The sequence below is a fragment of the Malaclemys terrapin genome, chromosome 2, assembly GCF_027887155.1.
Source record: "Malaclemys terrapin pileata isolate rMalTer1 chromosome 2, rMalTer1.hap1, whole genome shotgun sequence".
NCBI lineage: Eukaryota > Metazoa > Chordata > Testudines > Emydidae > Malaclemys > Malaclemys terrapin.
The window spans coordinates 216860032-216883211 of NC_071506.1; the positions used below are offsets into that span (position 1 = coordinate 216860032).

General features: G+C 40.6%; 1 protein-coding gene across 2 annotated transcripts in view; it reads right to left on the reverse strand.

The window, feature by feature from the left end:
• Positions 1–23180, reverse strand: part of RARB (retinoic acid receptor beta) — a 313832-nt gene that overhangs the window by 88284 nt on the left and 202368 nt on the right. For both annotated transcript variants that reach the window (XM_054019947.1, XM_054019948.1), the window contains exon 3: positions 5240–5381. In XM_054019947.1, the coding sequence (XP_053875922.1) occupies positions 5240–5381 (142 nt within the window). The remainder of the gene's footprint in view (positions 1–5239; positions 5382–23180) is intronic.

Consider the following 23180-nt stretch of genomic DNA (forward strand, 5'->3'; position numbering starts at 1 on the left):
GAGAGGAGGGAGCATACCCCAGCCTGGACAGACGGTCGTGGGAGAAGAGCCCTTGCGGGAAGCCCCGGTGGAGGACCAGCCCACACTCCTGGAACCGCCGGGGACTGTGACTTCTCCAGGTCGAGAGGGAGCCTCACTGTGGGAGGGACCAGCCGAGGCGGTGGACCACGAGACCCGTGGAGAATCAGGGGACCCGTGGGACGCTCCGGCAGCTGAACGGATAGGAGGCAGCTTCAGGGAATTGACAGACTGGTACGTCGGACCTGGTAAGCCTCAGCGTGTTTCGGTGGGATCCCCCCGCTGAGGCGGTGGATAAGCCGGGTTGCCTGGTAGCAAAGACTAATTTCCGTGACTTTGGGGCCAGTAGGCCATGGGGCCCCGTGACAAGGGCTAAGTTTCTGGACTGTGAGCCGGTAAGCCGAGCCACTGTGGGATAAAGGCTAAGTTCCGAGCTCCTGAACATTAGGCCGATTAGGATACCCCCCCCCCCCCCCCGGGAAGGTTCTTAAGGGGGAGGGTGTGTGGTGGGGCGATTGCCCACACTCAGAGAGGGTGGGCTGCAGCAGGTCTAGGCGCCTGCGCAGCCGCCCAACCAATCAGGGAAGGGCTTACAGAGGGCCAATCAGAAGACAGATTGGGGCCAGCCAATCAGGGCCCGCCTCAGCCATATAAGAGACTGCCCAGAGCAGGAGCAGTCAGGCTGTCCCAGGCCTTCAGAGGGGAAGGTCTGTCTCCAGAGCTAGGAGGCCAGCACCTCGGACAGCGCAGTGCAGGCCAGCCTGAGAGTGGGAGAAGGCCCTACTCCATAGCCTGCTAGGCGGCAGGCCTGGGAGGAGGAGGCCTAGCGTAGCGAAGGGCCGTTGGGGAAGCGGTCCAGAGGGATAGTCAGAGGAGTAAGGAGAAGGAAGACAGTGAGACTGTCACTCGAGGGCCTCTGGACCGGGACTCAGAGTAGTGGGCGGGCCTGAGTCCCCCCCCCCCCTTTTTCCCCCTTTGTTTGCTGTGCTACCCTGCGCACAGCCACAGACCGCAGGGAGCAGCCGGTCAGAACCACACCAGGTCCTGGATTGTGAGGATCGGACTTGAGGGTGTGGGACTGTTGTTTAACACACCTCCCCCGGAAGGGGGTGTGAGTGGACAAGGGGCACTGTCGGAGGGCAGTGCTCCGAAAGAGGACTCCGTACTTGGAGGGCGACGCAAGTCCGCGGCCCCAACGCAGGTGGAACGACAGGCTAGACGCCACCCGAAGGGGCGCCCTACTGGTTCGAGCCAATTCCCCAAGACGACCAGGAGGAGGCGCCACAACGGTGAGCTACAATCCTGTCACAATGTCCAGTAAACCCCTTTCCGAAACTGACTAGGACAATCAATCATTTTCTTTCTTCCCTCCCCGACGGATTCAAAGTATTTGTCCAGTTTATATATTAATGACTAGCAACATTTCAGATGGAAAAGAAAAATGCTGCTTCTGAGTTAGAAAGGCTCTATTCAGAAAAAGAAATACACCCAGATTTCATGTCTCCCAAAACTAAAAATTATTCTTCCAAGCTGCCATGAGCTTTAGCTGGCATTTGTGCTACTCCTGCCAGATGTAGTTTTGGCTCCAGACTTCAGGTATGTCTACACTATGGGGCCTAAACCAGCATAATTTTGTTGTTGTAGCTATGCTGGAGGAACTTGGTGTTTCTGTTGCTGTAGGAACACTTCCCTGAATCGTAGCTAGTTCGATGGAAGCATTTTACACAGAGGGTTCAGTCAGCATAGCTACATTGGTCAGGGGTATGGATTTTTCACACCCCTGACCAATGTAGCTGTGTCAACTAAAATTTTAAGCGTTGCCCAGGCCTTAGAAATACAGTCAAACAATTCACTATTGGTTTATTTACTGCAGGCTAAATTTCTGCACTAAGGGAATTCTGTTATAGAATAGGGATCGACAACCTTTGGCACGCGGCCCGTCAGGGAGATCTGCTGGCGGGCTGGGACGGTTTGTTTACCTGCCGATCACAGCTCCCACTGGCTGCGGTTTGCCGTTCCAGCCCAATGGGGGCTGCACTCCCACTGGCCGCGGTTTGCCGTTCCAGGCCAATGGGGGCTGCGGGAAGCGCAGCCCCCATTGGCCTGGAACGGCGAACCTCGGCCAGTGGGAGCTGCAATCGGCCGAACCTGTGGATGCTGCAGGTAAACAAACCATCCCGGCCTGCCAGCAGATTTCCATGATGAGCCGTGTGCCAAAGGTTGCCAATCCCTGTTACAGAGTTATAAATTCAGGAAGATAATGGTGTATATTAGAAATGTTCAGCCACTCACCTTCTTTAACTATAGTGACGCTTGCAGTGCTATGTTACTTAATGTGGGTATCAGAAAGATCTCATTACATGCAAGGCAGATGGTTTATTAGATTCCTTATACTGGAGCCTGGCCAATAGGAGACTCTAGGATGTGTTCGGCTCTCTCATACACAGTTCATCACTTTGTACTCTATTTGGGAAGTTTCATGTAATTTAAGAAGGACAGTTGTTTGAATTAGATCTCTAGTTTAAGTAAGGGCTTGTCTACACCACCCACCAGATCGGTGGGCAGCGATCGATCCAGCGGGAGTCGATTTATTGCATCTAATATAGATGCGATAAATCAACCGCTGAGCACTCTCCCATTGACTCCAGTACTCCACCAGAACGAGGAGCACAAGCGGAGTCGATGGGAGAGCGTCAGCTGTCGACTTACCGCAGTGAAGATACCATCGTAAGTAGACCTAAGTACGTCGACTTCAGCTATGCTATTCACATAGCTGAAGTTGCATGCCTTAGATCGACCCCACGCGGTAGTGTGGACAAGCCCTTAGAGTTTGGTTATCATTCTCTCTTCAGTGTTACGATTCTTTCATCAAGTTTAAGTGTTTCTAGGGGGACTTCTATGGGAGAATCTAAGAATGGAAACTTCATTTCTATTTTTTCTTCTCCCAGGATTTCTGTAATGGTTATGACCACATGCTGGACTGAAGCTACTGGAGTCAATGGGAGATTTGACCGAGGAAGGACAACAGGACTAGTCCGTTATCTGGTGTGTGCATACATACATAGTCATCCTTATCACCGATACATTAACTGCACCATTGTGCATATGTCAAATTTATTTTACAAACACTTTTTACTACATTTCTTTCATTTATCAATTTATTTTTCACACAAAGATTGCTTTGCCAACTAGCTTCAATAAGTACGAGGCACCTGAAAAGTTCCAGCTTCTAAACTTCAGCCATTGTTGTACAAAAAATAAAATAAAAATAATCTTAATTTTTTAAAAAAAGGGAAAAAACGTATTTTGCCACCATTACATGACTCAAAAATAAGTGAACTTTTTTTTAAATCACCCCTAGAGATGGCAGAACAAGTATGAAAACTTTCACTATAGAACGTAAAGGGACACCCTCCGCTTGAAAGAAAAATAAGTCAAATCACATTTCCATCTGAACATTTTGCACCAACAAATGTCACAAGTAACCCCAAAGATCACTAGAACACAGAGATATGCAAATACTTCCTTTTTATCTTTTGTTTGCTTACTTTGCTCATTGGCAGCACTTTGTGTTCCAGTCAGATTCATGACAGGGGGGTTGGATGGGGAGGAGTACTATCTAATTGTAGCAACAGAGCTGAAACTAAGGTGACCACCTTTGTTGGATGGAAATAAGGGGGGGGAAAAACGTGAAAAGTAAGGGACGCCGCTTTATTTTAAGGGGCATTTTAGGGAAACACCATTTCTCTTAGCATAGCATGTATTTTTCTCTCAAGTGTACAATTTGTACTGCTTCAAGTATACAATGCAATCATCATAAACTTCAATTTAATGTTTAAAGTGGTCAAGGGTCACCTTGCAGAAAAAGACACAGAAAAAGACACGGTAGCAAAGCAACAGGCAGGCGTGTGCAGGAAGAAGAAGGGGGAAGAGATGAAAGGCCTTCAGCATGTTTGTGTATTGTGGCTCTTATGCCTACCCAAAAACATTTCTAAACTACAAAACGGGAAGAAGAAATATTCTTATTGTGACAGATAATTGTAATCCCCTGCAATACCTTTGGGGACCATACTGTATTAAGTTTATGGATCACTGTGGGCTACGGATTGTATGCAACTCCAGCGGGGAGGGCTACCACAACGCCTCTAGGAACCAAAACCAGCGTGTGTGTGCATGGGAGGGGAGGGGATGATTAAGGTGAATCGCTTAGACTGTAAACCCCTCCGTATGGGAAAGGAAGCTTACATACACTGGTTCAAACTAGGTTTTCAGAGACCAACACACACAGAAAGGGCTTTTGGGATACAAAGGGTACATTTGCACTGACACAAGACCTTCTTTCTGATCCAGCAAACGGACAGGACCTTGGATCCGAGGGGAAGCTCAACCTTGCAAAAGGGTTGGAAAGACTGACACCTACCAGTGCCCTTGTTGGAGTTGGGGGTGACCTCAGATAAGCATCTGTGTAGTAGGTTCTTTTTATTAGCTGTATGTGTTTTCTCTGTAATGCTTTTACCTTCAGAATAAAGGTGCTTGCTTAGAAAGAGAGGTGTGGTGACTTACAACTGCTGTCAAGACACTGGTCATAGCCCCCAGAGTGGAAGCAAAGCCCAGGTGCTGGCTGTTAGGCAGACTGGCTTGCTGGGGATATCACAGTGTAAGGCAGACAGCTGTGCAGCCTTAAAAGCCCTGGTCAGAAGGGAGTGGGACAAGGGTCCCTGCCCAGAGACAGCTGGAGACTGGGAACTCCTGGAGTGGCCCACAGAGGGAAAGATACAGGTGCACCACCCTGAAACTGACACACGCGATAATTTTTCTTTTTTTAAAAAACAGGGAATCTGTTTAAACGATTTTGTTTTAAGTTTAGGACATACTATTGAAAGGAGTCTCTTATCAAAAATTAACTCATTACAAAAAATAAAAGTTGAACGTGTCCCTTTAATGTTTTCACATCCACATTTGCTTGCCCATATTGCACATCTGGTATATTACATAAAAACCCCACATTAAAATAATGTTATTTAGGTTGCAAGGTCAAGCACTTGGAAGTTAGGAAATGCCAGATTTAAGGTTGCCTGTGAAATTTAAGTTCTGTCACCTTTGTGCGTATGCATTATGATACAGTTCTTTAATTATATGACAATGTATTATTATTTCCCACCTGATCTCCATATATATGGGGTAACACAAACGAGAAGAACTGTTTCTAGAAACCACTTACATTCTTTGGACATTCCCACTTCAAAGCACTTCTGTAGTCTGCAGTACTGGCAGCGATTTCTAGTGACTTTATTAATAACGCAGTTTTTATCTCTGTGACACGTGTAAACCATGTTCTTCTGAATACTTCTGCGGAAAAAACCCTGCAATTAAGCAGAAAAAATAATGAAATAAAATCCCTGGGCTTCACACATAAATCATAGCCAGTCTCCAATTCTTTTAAGTTAATAACATGAGTGCAACATTATGGCTAGATTATGATACGCTTACTGCCCTTATAAACATTAAAAGTTGAATATTCTTTTCTTGCAACATAAAGAGCACCCTTTAATCAAAAAAAGAAAACTATTTTACTGTCAGGGTAAAGAAGAATGAGGCTCTAGGTTATGTTATAACATCCAGGCTAAAATAAAACAGGTGAGCGTGGGTTTATGGATTTAGTTATAAACACGGTAAACACTGTTCCCGCCTGAATGATTCACTTTAAAATCAAACTCCCTAACCAGTATGGCACGCTTTCTTCCAGCCTCAGTTATCCCTTCTCCATTTGTTTTTGGAAGGATTTCTATTTTTATTTTGTGGTCAGAGGTGAAATAACTGTAGAGTGGGCCAAATCCTGAGAGCGCTCACAACCCCCACTGAAATTAACCAGACTGCCACCCGTGGAAGATTTCCAGCATAAGGCTGATTATTGATTTGTGAACCTGGACACCTTCCCAAAAATATAAGTGCACTATCTATATCGAGAAAAAGAGAGTTAGTTCCCAGAGGAATGGGAGAAATGAGAGTTAGGGAGTTAAGGGAAATTGTGTGTGTACTGGGTGAGAAAATATTGGCCAACCTTAAAAACAACAAAAAAACAGAACAAGACACAATGCTCTAAGAATTTTTACAGATCAGCCCACAGATATTCAGCAAAAGTATTTCTGTAACTGAGCTCTATTAGAAAGTTTCATATTGCTACTCAAATTTTCAACAGTGTTTCACCATCCAGCAGAATCAAATCTCAGTCAACACCACTCCACTGTGTAGGAACACTTGCTGATTCAATATTTGGAGAGGTTTGAGAGGTTTTTAAAATGTGTTCAACAAACCACAGGTGTACACCCTATAGAGCAGCACAATGTTTGATCAAAAGGGATGTAATGATAGTTCTGCATCCATATTTCATTTGTCCCAAGATGTAGTCATTGCAGACTGTATGAAAGGGTTTCTTAATAGCAATTTATAGATATGTAAGTAGATAATTTTATAGTCTTTTAGCTTCTTAACAGCTAGCCATGACTTCCAGGTAGTATCAACAGGGAGGAGGCGGCAGATGAAGGCTAATCATGAATCCCTTGCACCCCCAGAGCTTTTTTGATGTCAATGCTATGAAAATCTCTCAATCAGCCAGAAGAATTGAAGAGTGTTTTCTTAATCATGCCCCTTGTGCAATATTTCATGGGCCCTTGTGGAGTCAAAGCCTCCTTGGGGCTAGTTCTTTTGACTGACTTTAGGATATGTACGGTCAAGTGGTAGAAAACTTTTGTTGCTTTACGTTATCCAACATCACATTACAAAAGCCAAAGAAAAACTTTCCGAACTATTGAGACCCCATTACGGGTGTACTTAAGTCAACACTGGGTGTTCATGCTATGAGTTACACCTATTACTTGAAACCTTTCAAGCGAAAAATAGTACAGACATGTCTGTCTGTTTTATTTACTTGCTAAGGGAAAACATGTGTCCCTTAGCTTAATGACTGAACAATAATTATATTTACAACCTAACTCTATTATTTAGATACTTAAACAGCCTTCCACATAGTAGGATCTGAATACCTCATAATTATTCATGCATTTGATCCTCATAATAGCCCTCTGATGGAGAGAAATAGCCTCAGTTTTGCCTATGGCACTGGGTAGAATGAAGACCCAGATGTTTAAGTCATTTAGATGTTGCGTTGCTCAGCCTAACTGACCTATGTGTCTCCTTTTCAAGAGTGACTTAGGCACTTTGGAGCCCAAGTCAGTTAGGCATTGCAACACTGCGCAGAGCAACAGTCACTTGTCTGGGGAGATTAAGTGATTTGCCCAAGTACAGAGGGTATTTTACCAACTTCCAAATGCAAAAATGATGAACGCAGTGGAATACCACTACAAATCAGTTCACAGCTGGCATGTGTAGCACTGAGCTACCTGTCCTGTTCCCCAAGATGTACATTTAACATTTTCAGCTTCTGTTGTGCCACGTGACCTGTCCATAGCTCAGTGGCAGTCAACATTTCCCCCGACTCTAGGACATTATGAATGTAAATTGAATCTCTGGTGAAATTTCATCTCAGCTACTAAGGGAACTGTATTGCTTACATCTGTCATACAAACCAAGCAGCAAGTTGCCCTGAATGAACAAACGCCACAAGAAGTTTCCAATGCTGCAGCTGAATCTCCCCTCCCCTCAGAAGGAATGAGATACTAGAATAATTTAACAAAACAGTAATCAACATTGCAAGGTGCCATAAAAAAAACCCCAAAAAAGACTGTCCGCTCTTTCTTAAATTGCAAGTTATTTGGGGCAGGAACTAGATAGCATCTAGTACATTGTGGGCACTGCTGGAATTAAAACAACCAACAAAATACCCCAACCCTGATAACAGAGGAAACAAAACCCAAAATATATCAGCAGTACATAGGTCATTATAGCCACTTGACACCCATTAACAGGTCACTTGTTCTGATCACCTTCTCTTTTTCCTCCCTGATGGATTGTAATAAAATCCCAGGTTAAAAGGGTTGCTTAGATCTGGTGGCCTAGCAGAAAGGTTCTCTCACTCCTTAGCAGAGAGATTGTAACCTTACAGCGAAACAGAGTACGGAGATTCAACTCCAGAAGGGAGAGAAACACCACTAGCATCCCTGAGTTCATGTATCCATTAGTAATATAGGAGAAAGCTTAAAGAAAAAATTGGTATTTTAAAACCCCCAAAACAAACAAAACACAACTCTCCCAAAACACATGAGTTTCTTTCATGGCACAAATTCTGTGTAATAGAAGATAAATTGAAAAAATTCTTAAGAAAATACTCTATAAAAATTCTTTAAAGGTCACGTTTCCTTTTCATTCTGAATTTAGCACAAAAATTCAGGAAAAAAACAGACCTGTTAGCTTTCATAGACTGGATATTTTCAAATTTATCACCCTGGTCCTGACCCAAAATTAATTATTGAAATGCTGTTGAGGAATATCATCCACATGCTAAATACTGCTCTGTAAGGCAACAAAACAATACCATTTTTACAAATGTTTGTGGCAACTGATTTACTTTAAAAGCTCAAAAAATTGCATTTGAAAACATTTGATTTTTAGAATTTCCTCTCGACAGACACTGACAAAGATGTCCAGACGACCAGTTTGTTATTCTGCATCCTTTCATGGTAAATTCCACAATAGTACTGCTACTTTGATAAGAGAAGTTTTCCTAATTATAAATGGCCAATCAGAAATTACATTTTTGTGACCTGATTTTGATACCTGCTTCAACTAGGCCTCTGATTTTGCAGACACAAGTTTTTGGGTAGGAATACCCACAGAATTGTGCCCACAGTTTTTTGGGAGGCCCTGTGGTGAACTAGTTTAAATATTTGGGCACCAAATACAGTTTGCATACGGAATTTCCTGAAGTATTTGTTGAAAGTGACATACCTTCCCAACAGGAGTACTTTTATTCCATTTATAATGTATCCCCCCACTGTGTTGGATATTTTGTCACTTTGATGTGATGGCCTCCATATTTATGGCAAACAGATCTAATCTTTGCTTTTTAGTTACCCGTATGTTCTGTCTTCAGCCAAGTGGGGTCAAACCTTGGCCCCCCTGAAATCAGTAACAAAACTCTCATTGTTTCCACTTTGATCAGAATTTCACCCTAGATATGCATTTTTGATTAGATGCACTTCTGTTTCTTCACTGCCTGTGAACACTTTCATTTGGAAAGCTGTTTTCACCAGCACTGTAAATATTTGATGTTCCTGGTAAAAAAATCACATCCAACTCTCAGAATAACTTTGCCTTGACCAGGTCATCCATTTTACCAAACTAGTTCTGTATCTAACTAGTCCATCATATATTAACTGTTCAAATTCATATGACTCAGTTTTGTGACATCAGTATGTAACAGGATGGTCAATGGTCTCACCTGGCAGCTGCTTTCTAGCAAAGAAAATGTGTCTTATGCAAATTATATGCTTATGTGAATATCAAGACATCTGCATTCCCTTTTTACGTCCCCTTTGGAAAATACTGGAGTACTTGTGGCACCTTAGAGACTAACAAATTTATTTGAGCATAAGCTTTCGTGGGCTACAGCCCACTTCATCGGATGCATAGAATGGAACACACAGAAAGAAGATATTTATACATACAGAGAACATGAAAAGGTGGGAGTAGCCAGACCAACTGTAAGAGGCCAATCAATTGAGATGAGCTATCATCAGCAGGAGAGAGAATTTTATCATTTATTTTATTTTATCATTTATCTCTCTCTATCATTCACCCACTAGAGTTCATAATTAATACCCATCAGCCAGGCTGTGAATCACTTATTAGAAGTGAACAAAAAATAGAGTTAGAATCCGATTTAACATAATTCATATTTTGTTTTATTAGTATTGAATACCATTGCTAGGAATCTATTGTGTTTATAAGGCATAGGGCATTTACATGAACAGTTTCCATTATTGTTAATGGGCGTTACAATACTGCATACATCCCATGTGATGTGGAGAACAGAGACCTCAGCACCAAAAGTAAGCAGAAATGATATTATCTTTGTAAATTTAATATGTTAATTCCATGGAGAAAAACATTCTGCAACACATAACGTCTGTTTGTTTCCAATAGCATCTATAGCACACTTGAATCAGAGTAAGGGAAGCTGCTAAAGACACATCAAGGTGAAATGTATTGTTCTAATGTGGTTTATGCCCACATCTTGGGAAAGGAACACAAAACCTGTGTTTTTAGTTTAGTGATGAAAAATGAAAAATATACAGGTGTCCCACAGACCTGGAATTAATTTAGCATTTCAGTTTTCAAAGTGTCTCTTATCAGCTCTCTTACACAAAGAGTTATGGACAAACATCTCATTTTTATATTTTTACCCTTTCTGTGCTCCAAAAATATAGTAGTCTAAAGCATACCTTCTCCTTTTCCCCTCCACCACAATCTTGTTATCTTAATGGGTGATGGATAGAGTATCTTCCTGACCATGCTGCATTAGGTGTCCTCATTTACAGATTGCAAGAAAAAAAAAAAAAAAGGGTTGGGCATAAATTATTCAAAACCTATTGTATCAGTGTGTGTTTCCTGAACATTCACCACTGGCAAAATAGACAGATTATTTTTCACTTTTAATTGTGTTGATACTTTATCTGCTCTGTTGAAAGTAGAGTGTGGTACGTGAAACCACATGTACAGAGGAGCAAATAAAGCCTGTTACTAAAGCCAAAGTAATCTATGTAACTTTAATACAATGCCAGATAAACTCCACCCCAACTCTAGTTGCTATTTACTTTTGTAGTACTTGTCTATTACTATGTCAAACATGAAAGAGTTTAGTACAGGGCTAGGCTGCTTAAAGAACATCTGAACCGATTTAATAACCAGTGACATAAAGGACTTCAGAATGCCATCTGGATACAAAGGAAGTCATTGTGTATACGAAACCTTTGATAATGTTAAGCTGAACATGCTCTTACTCAATTCTTAGAGGAATTATAAACCCATAAAATCCTATGGGATAGTTATCCTGATATAACACCAATAAAATGTTGGATGAGTCCACACAATGCAACAGAGCTTGCTCTCTTCACAAACAGATTATTTTCCTAAATCACATGATTTAAAGCCAAGTGTTACATATACTTTTTGTCTGAGGAGGATTACCTGATCCAGAAGTTTTATTAAACATGTTTTGCTACCCTACTGTATGTCAAGTCTCATTTTCAGCAGCAAATCGTTTACAAGTTGAAAAACGGACTTACAAGTGGCTGAAGTGGTAAGCAACTGAGAAATACTAGATACAAACTCACACTTCAGAAGTTGCCTGCTCAGCTCATTTGAATTAACGGTGATTACCCACAAATACAGTCACTATGAATTTAGCAGCTCTACAGGTGCACCACAAAATGGACTTTAAAATGAGCTTCTAAATCAAGCGTCTTCCTAGGATATTAGTAAAAGGAAAATAAAGATGGATTAGGACAGGCTTCTCTACAACCCAATTTATCAAGCCATTTCTAAATTCAGATTGGCTGGATTTTGTATAAGAAAAAATACTGGGCCCTGGACCTTTTTAATGTGTTGCTCTACTTTTAAACTGGACCATAGAAATACGACACCTTTCTCAGTTGTATTTGTTTACTTTAATTACTAAAATTAACTTTTATTCTTGTTAGCCCTACAAAATGTACATCGCTAAGATAAGAAAGAGCTGGATTCTGTGATGTTAAAATTCCACATCAGAATTGTTACCTTGCAGTTAGTTACACCTGTGCAAACTCATTTTGTTAGCATATTAAAGGGGCTTAAACAGGTGTAAATGAGAGCTGAATTTGGCCTGAAAAAACCTTGAGTACTTGTGATGATGTCAGAGAATAAAGAACCCAGCTTGAGTCTCACATTCCAGGTTGAGTTTGCAAGGCTGGCAGTTAAGAGAAAGCCACCTTTAGGGTCAAATGTGCATGGCTTACAATTAAAGTCATCGATGAACATGGAACTCCATAATGGCACTCTTACCCAGTCATTTTTCAGAGTAAAACTGCACTTTAATATTGGGCCATACTGCTGTCACATGAAACACGTCATTGAGTTAGTATCTTATGATATATAGTACACCTATGAAAAATGGCTGTATACAAAACACGTATGTTTGAACAGTTTCACACCATGACTAGTTAAAACCCCAAAAGGTAGTACAATCATGGAAGACTGAAATGAGGGCATTCTTAGTTAAAAGTGTGAGAAGGTACTTCTTTTCCAAGATGCTTGCATTGTCTACCACTCTTTGCAAACTGGAGATTTTTTTAAAAAAAATGCAAGTAAAGGCAACTCAGGGCAGGCAGAATGTGAGATGATCTTCCTCAGTCAGGTGGTGGATGGGGGGAAAGCACAAGTGTGACAAAGTGGAATTTTTTGTAATATTTTTATGAATCCAATGTGTGTCTGAGTTTCCTGCTACGCTTTTCATTGCTACCCAATAGAGCAAAAGGATTAATAATGCTCCTGGGGCAACACAGGAGACATAGGTGTATGTGTCACTTCACTGTATGGGTGAAACAAATAGAGTTGTTAAGAAACTGGTTGAAACTGACCCAGATCAACCACGGGTCCAAACAGACAATGCAAGCCAATGACTCATGCATCAACAGTCTCAGCAGGTAAGCTGAGCAGAGACTCCAGCTTGAGAACAAAGGACTGAGAGTGGGGGGCTCTCTCACCTGGGAACTGACTAAGGAAGGAAATCAAAGAGACAGAGAGCGCGTGCAAGCGACCCTGAAAATGGAGTGACTAGAATGGACTGTGCTTTAACCTTCATTTCTCTGTGCTAACCTAAGAAACTGGTTGAAACTGACCCAGATCAACCACGGGTCCAAACAGACAATGCAAGCCAATGACTCATGCATCAACAGTCTCAGCAGGTAAGCTGAGCAGAGACTCCAGCTTGAGAACAAAGGACTGAGAGTGGGGGGCTCTCTCACCTGGGAACTGACTAAGGAAGGAAATCAAAGAGACAGAGAGCGCGTGCAAGCGACCCTGAAAATGGAGTGACTAGAATGGACTGTGCTTTAACCTTCATTTCTCTGTGCTAACCTAAGGACTTCAATGCTGTGTTCCAGTTGACTAATAAATCCTACTTTATTTTGAAAACACTATTTGAGGTGTCACTGCAAATACTGGCTGTAGTGCATTAGTCACTGAAGAGCATACAACTCTCTACCAGGAGTCTATCTCAGCTGGACTTGCTGGGCAGAGCTCACAGTGCTGATGCCCAGTAGCTCAGTGGAGTACCCTGAAAGAAGAGTGAGACTCCTTAGGAGTCTGGTACACTGGATGTCCCTCCAAAAGACTGTAAAAAGCTGGGGTTTAGCACCAATCCTCTGGATCAGTGACAGCAAGTCAACAGCTTCTGTGGCCCAGTGCCCACACAAATAACAAAAAGTCAGCCCCTCTCCCCCCCCCCGGAATCTCCTTCCCCCACATGCAGACCTTCACCCCAGAGCCAGGTACAATAATACAGCAGGACAACGTATTTTGCCAAAGAGAGGCATAGGAGACACATGTCCATGCAAGATAGTAGACTCTCTTCAAAGAACGTAGCACGTGCGCATAGGTTTGGCAATAGCCAACCGTCTGACAGAACAATGGTTGCATGTGTAGTTTCAATGTCAAACTGTGGCAAAAAGTGGTTCGTCATTTTCCATGGTGATTTTCAGCATAACTCTCCACCTTCCTTTTTATTTCACCTTGTCCAGCCCACTCTGTACATATAATGCCATTTATTCTCGAGCTTAATGGCAATTGTTTTTTTTCACACTTTAATAACAATACTTGGCACTGAATCAGAACTTTTCATCCGTAGAGCTCATAGCACTTTACAAACGTGAGTAAATATAAGCTTCATTTTACAGATGGAAAAAGGGAGACATGGGAGGTTACAGGTGATCCATGAAGGAAAGAAATTGGGCTAATGCTTTTTCCCCTTCTATATGGTATACAAAGGATTGGAAAGTTTTGGTTAAATACATATTTTTAACCACAAGAAATTCTGGTCTCGTCTGCCCTGAAAGACTCTGGACCAGATCTTCAACTTGTGTTTGTTGTCATAACTCCTATAGAGCTATGGGAATTTAAACAAGTTAAAGATCTGGCCCTCTCAAGTGACTGGACTGGTATTGAAATTGTCACAAGCAACAAGGGACTGAAAGTTGATCCTGAGGGAAGAGGAGACGAATTTTTAGTCAGACTGTTTACAGCTCCGCATTTTGTTGAGACTAAACCTATTTAATATCAACGGCCTAATGAACTCTTGGGAGAAACTGAATTAAGGTGTAAACTCACAGTGCACATCTGCAACCTTAAAAGGACTCCACCAAAATCAGAAAAGGCCAGATTTGATGTTCCTAACATTTCTAAAGGTGGGGAAAATGTCTTTTTAAAAAAATCCTTGGTCGGCCTTCATTCAACATTGAAGAGAGAAAAAATAAAAACCCATTTAAAAAAAATATTTGCAGATCACCTATAAGTGCCTTGCTTTTGGTCACACAGCAGGTCAATAAGAGAGCTGGGAACAGAATCCAGTTTTCCTGACTACCAGTTCAATATCCCGGCTGATGGAGCATACTTGTACGCTTGGTGTGATGCCTCGGCTCTCCAAAGGTGATGCAAATGATATGTTCTAGAGTAGTCAAAAACCAGAATATGAATCATTTTTGCAATGAGCTAGAAATAGACTTTTCTGTTTGCCAGCGGGCAAAAGGACAACTACTAACAGGAGAGAATTAAAATGAATGGCCTCGCACATGAAGTTTGGGGTTTCATTCCTGCCTTGTCAAATGTAGATTAAAGTTGGTTGTCATAAGTTAAAGTATCTATAAGACTATTTTTATTCCCCTCCCCCACCAACTGAGATTTAAATAGAACTTCTGGTCCTTTTAGTAAACATGCCACAAAGCCTCCTGACAGAACAATCATCACCTTAAACCAATGTGTTTGGAATTTTCTGCTTCTGCTCTTCAATAATATCACTAGAGATAAAGATGTCTGGGTGCATTTCCATCTGGTTTCTTCAATTAAAAAAATGGAAATGAAAAGTATACAATTAAAAATATTACAGTTAACTTCCTTTCAGTAATGTCTGTAAAATGATTTTTGGCCTGGTAGGAAACTCCAGATGGGAAGTGTAATGAACATAATTTAATATGAGTAACAGGATATCACAGAAACACATTTTTCTGAGTTGGCATGCATAGGGTTGCTTCACACTGTTTAATGCAAAACACAGGGATGAATTATTGCAACTTTTTTTGCACAATTTAATGCCCTCTAACCTAATTTGGGTAGAACCAGGCCTATAACCCACTAAAACCATAAACTGTCACTATTTGAGATGGTAATACAACTGGCTAACACTTACCAAAAGGCCATACACTGTTAGCTACTGATTTTTTTTTTTCCCCTCCACCGTCTCAGGATTTATACCACCAATTAAGACCATAATGAGTGCTCCAGGTTGACCTCCCAGGAGCAAGAATTAATTAAACCCAGTATTTCTTAGTAAAGAATGACAGTTTCCCAAACCATTCATGTAGCTGCTCTCTTTTCTGATATTATTGCTTCTCCATGCAAGACTGCCAGTTGCTAAAGCCAAAATGCATAACAGTTCTTTGTTTATGTTTTCCAGTATGTTCAGCAGCACAGAATACTTTTTTTGCTTTACTGATTGCTCCCACTTGCCCCCTATGTATTTCACATTTCATGCACATTTGTGACAAGCTTACTAGAAACAGAAAGTAACTGATGGGCATAATATAGGTTTTTTTAGCTCCCATAAAGCAAGTACAGAAGAAAGGCAAAATGAACAGGACCTATCATAACAAATTATTCTCCACCCAGGAAAAAAGACTAGGTATAATAATGCAATGGGGTGCAGACCCCCAACATGCCTAGGCCAGGAAACACAAATGAGTTAAAGTAAGAATGTTTAACTTCCATATTATCTATATAAAACCCTACTCCAAGACTACTGTGACGGATCATTTGGAGTACTATCTCCATGGCAGTTATGGAGAAAGGAAAAAGAAGAATACGCTGAAACAAGAACTACAGTACAGGGAGAAATATATATCCACCCTCCCCCCCCTCCAAAAAGGAGATTCTCCAATATGAATTAGGTTTTATGCCTGCACCCTCCCCACTTTTCTTAAATGTTTTCCATTGCATCTTTGGCATTTAATGTATTTAATATTAGAGAGCTAGGAGGATTTTTTGGACATCTGTCATTTTGGTAGACAATACTAGCTTCCCCAAAGAACTTTATAGCTTGCAAATTGCTAACATACCATGTGCCATTGAGTATTTATAATGTAGCTGAAATAATAAAGCCAATTAGACTGCAAATATTCATATATGTCTGTAAGTTGATGGAGTCACCCCAACCAAAGGCTGCAGTTTGTATAATGGTTTGGCTTCAAGACCAACAAACATAGTTAACTCCAGATTAAGCTTTCTCTCAAATCCTGACGGACCTAGGTTCTTACCCTAGGCCCCCCTCTGTCCCAGACTTCACCTCCCTCTCTAGAGGGCTGTTCCACAACCCTTGTATGCAGGTAGCGTTTAATGACTGACACCTGCCCCAGTGAATCAGCAGAGATTCCTGCAAGATTACAACACCTGCTAACCAAATGAGCCAACAACAGGATCCTGCCACCCTCTGTCAGTGCCCAATGCACATTTTAAAACAACCGGCATTTTATAAACATGCTTCACTTTTTATCCAACGTAAGAGCCCTTAGTCAGGCTAATGATAGCTGGTATTTTAAAAAGCATCCAATCAGTCAGTGACTAGACACACAAATTCACTGTTTTTTCAGAGGGATTTGGTGATATACCAAAAAAAGAAAAGAAAAAGCCTTTTCAGATTTATAACTCCTGAGAAGCTTTCTAGACTGGGCCCCCAAGTGATGACTTTTCAGCACACATTCATTATCTCTTTTCTAGGGCCATCAAGTGATTAAAAACTTAATTGTGATTAATCGCACGATTAAAAAAAATTAATCGTGATTAATGACATGATTAATCGCGCTGTTCAACAACAATAGAATACCATTTATTTAAATATTTTTGGATATTTTCTACAATTTCAAATATATTGATTTCAATTACAACATAGAATACAAAGTATACAGTGCTCACTTTATATTTTTATTACAAATATTTGCACTGTAAAAAACAAAAGAAATAGTACTTTTCAATTCACCTCATACAAGTTCTGTAGTGCAATCTCTTTATCATGGAAGTTGAACATACAAATGTAGAATTATGTACAAAAAAACCTGCATTCAAAAATAAAACAATGTAAAACTTTAGAGCCTACAAGTCCACTCAGTCCTACTTCTTGTTCAGCCAATCGCTCAGACAAGCAAGATTGTTACATTTGCAGCAGATAATGCTGCCTGCTTCTTGTTTACAATGTCACCTGAAAATGAGAACAGGCTTTTGCATGACACTGTTGTAGCCAGCGTCGCAAGATATTTACGTGCCCGATGTGCTAAAGATTCATATGCCCCTTGCTGGTTCCAGAGGACACGTGTCCATGCTGATGACAGGTTCTGCTCAACAACAATCCAAAGCAGTGCAAACCAACGCATGTTCATTTTCATTATCTGAGTTAGATACCACCGGCAGAAGGTTGAATTTTTTTTTTTTTGGTGGTTCGGGTTCTGTAATTTCCGGATCGGAGTATTGCTCTTTTCAGACTTCTGAAAGTATGCTCCATACCCCATCCTGATCAGATTTTGGAAGGCACTTCAGATTCTTAAATCTCGGGTCGAGTGCTGTAACTATCTTTAGAAATCTCACATTCATACCTTCCATGCATTCTGTCAAATTTGCAGTGAAAGAGTTCTTAAAACAAACAACATGTGCTGGGTCATCATCTGAGACTGCTACAACATGAAATATATGGCAGAATGTGTGTAAAACAGAGCAGGAGACATACAATTCTCCCCCAAGGAGTTCAGTCACAAATTTTATTAATGCAAAAATTTTTTAACAAGCATCATCAGCGTGGAAGCATGTCCTCTGGAACGATGGCCAAAGCACGAAGGGGCATACAAATGTTTAGCATATCTGGCACGTAAATATCTTACGACGCCAGCTATAACAGTGCTATGCAAATACTTGTTCTCACTTCAGGTGACGTAATTAAGAAGTGGGCAGCATTATCTCCAATAAATGTAAACAAACTTGTTTCTCTTAGCAATTGGCTGACAAGTAGGACTGAGTGGACTTGTAGGTGCTAAAGTTTAACATTGTTTTGTTTTTTAGTGCAATCATGTAACAAAAAACCTACATTTGTAAGTTGCACTTTCATGATAAAGAGATTGCACTACAATACTTGTATGAGGTGAATTGAAAAATACTATATCTTTTGTTTATAATTTTATAGTGCAAATATTTGTAAAAAAAATAAATAAAGTGAACACTGTACACTTCGTATTCTGTTACAATTGAAATCAATATATTTTAAGATGTAGAAAACATCCAAAAATATTTAATACATTTCAATTGATATTCTGTTGTTTAACAGTGTGATTAATCGTGATTAATTTTTTAAAACACGCTTAACATTTTTGAGTTAATCGCGTGAGTTAACTGCAATTAATCAACAGCCCTACTCTTTCTATTTGTTCCTCAGAGTTTTGTTGTCTCCAAATAAGTATGTTTCATTAGTATAAACTCCTTGAATCATGACAGGCCACATAACTATACAGTGACACCTTCTTTCTCACACACACAGCCCCTCTAGGGAAAGGCAGGCAGACAGGAAGAGCAGCCTACAATGAGCAGAGGGAGGAGCTGGGCCAACTAGAAGGACCAAAGGAGTAATGAACAGAGGGAAGAGCTGAGCTGTCTTCTGATCCCAGGGTTGTAGTATTCCAGAAGTGGTACAATCCTGTGTTTACAATAAATGGTACAGGGGGCCAGTCTCCATTTGACAATATTGTCTCCCAGTAACTCTCCCTAATGAAGAGGGTTTGAAATGAAAACACGTACATACTAAACAAGAATGTACTCGACCAGTCATTTTCTATATTGCCTCTATATGTTTACATTCCAGTTATTGCTCACTCCTCATGTTAGTTGAGACTGGCTGGGAAGACCCTGACATTCCACCCTAGGACTAGTTGGGCCTCAGTGCTGGAATGTGTTCCCTTGGAGGTTCATCAGTGTCTATTCAAGTGGAAACACTGGGTATAATCCATGACATATGCATTTGGCATAGATTTAGTCTGATGCTTTGCCTGGTAGGTTTTGTCTGTTTTATTCCAGACAAAGTACCAATATAGTTAGGGAGAAGTTACAGGACTGAGGATCCAGAAACTTGGACTTTGTTACAAGTTTTGCTGCAGACTGCACACACACATGCATAACGGTGCACCCCTGAGTATATGCATTAGGATATAGTCTTTAATATCACGATCGTATGCTATTTCTGAAATAGTCTGTTACATTCAGAGTTGTGAGTTCAATCCTTGAGGGGGCCATTTAGGGATCTGGGGCAAAAATCTGTCTGAGGATTGGTCCTGCTTTGAGCAGGGGGTTGGACTAGATGACCTCCTGAGGTCCCTTCCAACCCTGAGAATCCATCTTGTAAAAAATGCACTTTAAAGTGAGCAGTGAGCTTTCTCAGAGCTCTTCCTTCTTTCATGCCACATCTTGTATATAAGTGAATTATCGTAGGTTCTGTTTAGATCAGTGGTTCTCAACCTATTTACCATTGTGGGCCGTATATGCAGTTCTCTGTGTGTTATGTGGGCCGCATCCACACTATATATATATATATATATATATATACATACACACACACTACCTGTATGGCCCTGAGGATGTCACATGGGCTGCAGCTGTTTGCTGATTGGTCCAAAAGCGGCCCGAGAACCATTGGTTTAGAATAAACAAAAGAGCATACCGTGTGTATTTTGCACTGGACTGTGACTCAGAATCCCAGGTCCTATTCCCAGTTCTACCACTGGCCTTCTTGGGTGACCTTGGTCATGTCACTTCACCTCCCCGTGCCTTAGTTTCCCCATCTGCAAAGTAGAGCTAATAATACTGACCTTTTTAAAGCACTTTGAGATATACTGATGAAAAGTGCTATATAAGAGCTGGATATTAATTATTATTATTATTACTACAAGGTTCTGCACATGTGGATTTATGGTTGTATTTTATTTGAGAAGCAGTAAGTGATCATGCAGTCAACGAGTATGCAAACATGAGAGGGACAAATAAACCTGTAGGTGCAATCTTTGACACTTCCTAACTTTTGAGTGCTTATCCATTCAACTGTACCTTCTTCTAATCTTTTTGAAGACTATAAATAGCAGCCTTTGTAGAACAAAATACAAAATGGTGGACTGTAGAAAGAATCCACCATTAAAGTCAAACTCAGATACCAAGTCTCCTCAAAATTAGGAACCACTGAGTTTTTACTACAATGCAAGACTGATGTTTCACCAGCTATTTAGAATAAACACACCACACATGAGATGGCCCATACCACAACCCATGCCACAAATGAGATAGCACTCCTATTGCATAAGAAGCAAAACAAAACACCCCTTTAGAAAATCTCCTCAAAGGAACATTTCATTTGGGATTAAAAAGAGCTTCTGTTCCCATCAGCCATTCAGTCAATGGGCACCAAGAACAGCACGAGGTCACATTCTTAGACAAATCAGAGTATTTCTGCACACTAGGGAGCAGACAGTGTTCACTAGCTTGAGTGGAGGTAATAAGTCACAAATAACCAATGGAAACAGGCACAAGGGATAGGTGTTTTTTCTAAATAAATATAATTAAATAATAAATAGCATTTGTATAAGCTTAACATGTACATAAGCAGAATTAGTCAACAAATAATTCTATATTTTTGAGCATTTAGATGACCCTCATTTATTTGATTACTCTAATTTCTAAAATGTGCCAATCATACAGTCACTAAGCACATTTAAAAAAACTAAAGCCACAAATTCAAAAATACAATAACAGCTCAGTTGATCAGTCTTCCTAGCCATCTTATCAACATCCATCGTCAGTATTCACCCAGAACGTAAGCTGCCTCCCCATTAAGTACCCGCCACACAGCTCCAGAAAAAGCCCTGGAAAACATATGCACTTGACAGTGTGCCCCGCCGGTCATCAAACCTAAGCTTATGCATTGATTGGCTGTATAGTCTTTGTTGTGAACTATTTTCTACTTAGTTTTGAATTACAGAATTTCAATTTTAAAACTGCCTGAGATGTAATTCATTGTTTATTTTCATTTAATTCTACACTTTGCTGCCTACATAGTAAACACAAAAGTGAGGTACAAACACAGCCATTGCATACTATAGCATTAGAATAAGCTGAAGATAGCTTATAACATGCTCTCAACAAAATCATCACTCATATTAAACTACCCACAAAAACCCAAATGGATCTCGTTGGGATTTCTGAGTTTAAGCACTCTGCAAAGTACTTTTCAAGATCATTTTGAAACATCATATTAAATACAGCGAAAAACTGCTTTTTTGTCCACTGTGTCACAGCTTTGGAATTATGCACAGGAATTTATTTACATTTAGCTCAAATGACCATTCTGTTAGCAGCTATAATTAAAATGCCATATACTGCCATTGAGCTATGCCACAACTCCCTGTTGACTTCAATGGGAGTTGAGTGGGTAGAACAAAAGTAGTGTGTGCTACACAGTGACGAGAGGTAACACAACCCTAGGCTGCATGTAACACACTGGAACTCATATTAAGTAAAAAATAACAAATCCACGCAGAATGGCCTGGAATCAACTACATAAAAATCATGTTAAAAGAAGTCTTGGAAAGAAAAGCATAATGGATTGAACCACCATTCACTTGCTTCTGACATCATTTGTCAATATGTCTTCATAGCTCTGCACAGAGTATGCTTGTACACAAATGTATTATTTACTTATTTCCCTCTCTCTGGAAGTTGTTGCACTTATGCATACCTTACTGATCTGGAGTGAGCTTCAGTTTTCTCATTCATCTGTAAACAAACATGCCATATTCGTTCATTTGTTTTCTGAAGATTTTCTTTTGTTTGTTTTCCTAGTAATTGTTTTGACAATTATATATTACATGGCTTAAGAAAAGATAATGGGAAAGATTCTCATTCACCCTGGTACACCAATCTTGCAGTGTAAAAGGGGCCTTACAGTAGGTGTGAATGTCACTGCATTACAGCTGGAGGCAGACATGTGGAGGACTGGTGTCATCACATACATCTACCACTTTAAGGCTCACTCCACTGCCAGAACCAACTGAAGGAGCCTTAGTTGTGTAAATGAGAATCTGGCTCAATTTGATTTAAAAGGCAAAGAGAAGAGTTACCTATTTTTTAAAAAAAAAGGCATTTGTCATGAAGGACATTGCCCTGCAAAGGGAATGCTCTATTAGCCTCAGTGTCCACAGTGACACATCCATGGAGAACATAATGAATTTGTAGGCAACTCCAGGCAGGTTATGGAATGCTAGTTAGGAAGAAGTTACGGGACTGTGGATCCAGAGACTTGGACTATGCTACAAGCTTTGGGGCAGACTACACACACGAGCAGAACTGTGCACCCCTGAGCATATGTATTAGGATATTTTTCTGTTCAGGTTTTCTACTCAGCTGGACCTCCTCATGAATCAACAACCTGGAACAAAGCAAGAACTGTTTAATTTTCTCCATATTTCTTTTTTTTCTTTTTCCCCTAGTCCCATGGGTATTTCTTATCTTGTCTTTGTGAGATTTGGTCCTCTGAAATTGCAGTCTTGCTTCATTGTACATATTAATGCCTCTTTTCTACAGTCTGAAAGTCTGACCTCTTTGCAATAAAACTACTCGTTCGGATCTACGGAGGGAGCAAAACAAGTGGGCGTAATATTTCCATAGCCAAAGTTCACTGGAATTTATTGACGTAGCTACTTTTTTAATTTGCTGATCCCCATAATGTAGGAAGTTTTATATAAAAATACTAACATAGGGAAGATACTGGGATAAGAGCTGACATGGGGAATACTCAGTGAAGCAGATTTATTTACATTTTGTTCATGAACGTAAACAATAAACAAACAGGCACTTTGATGGTACAAACAAATTTGCCAGCATGT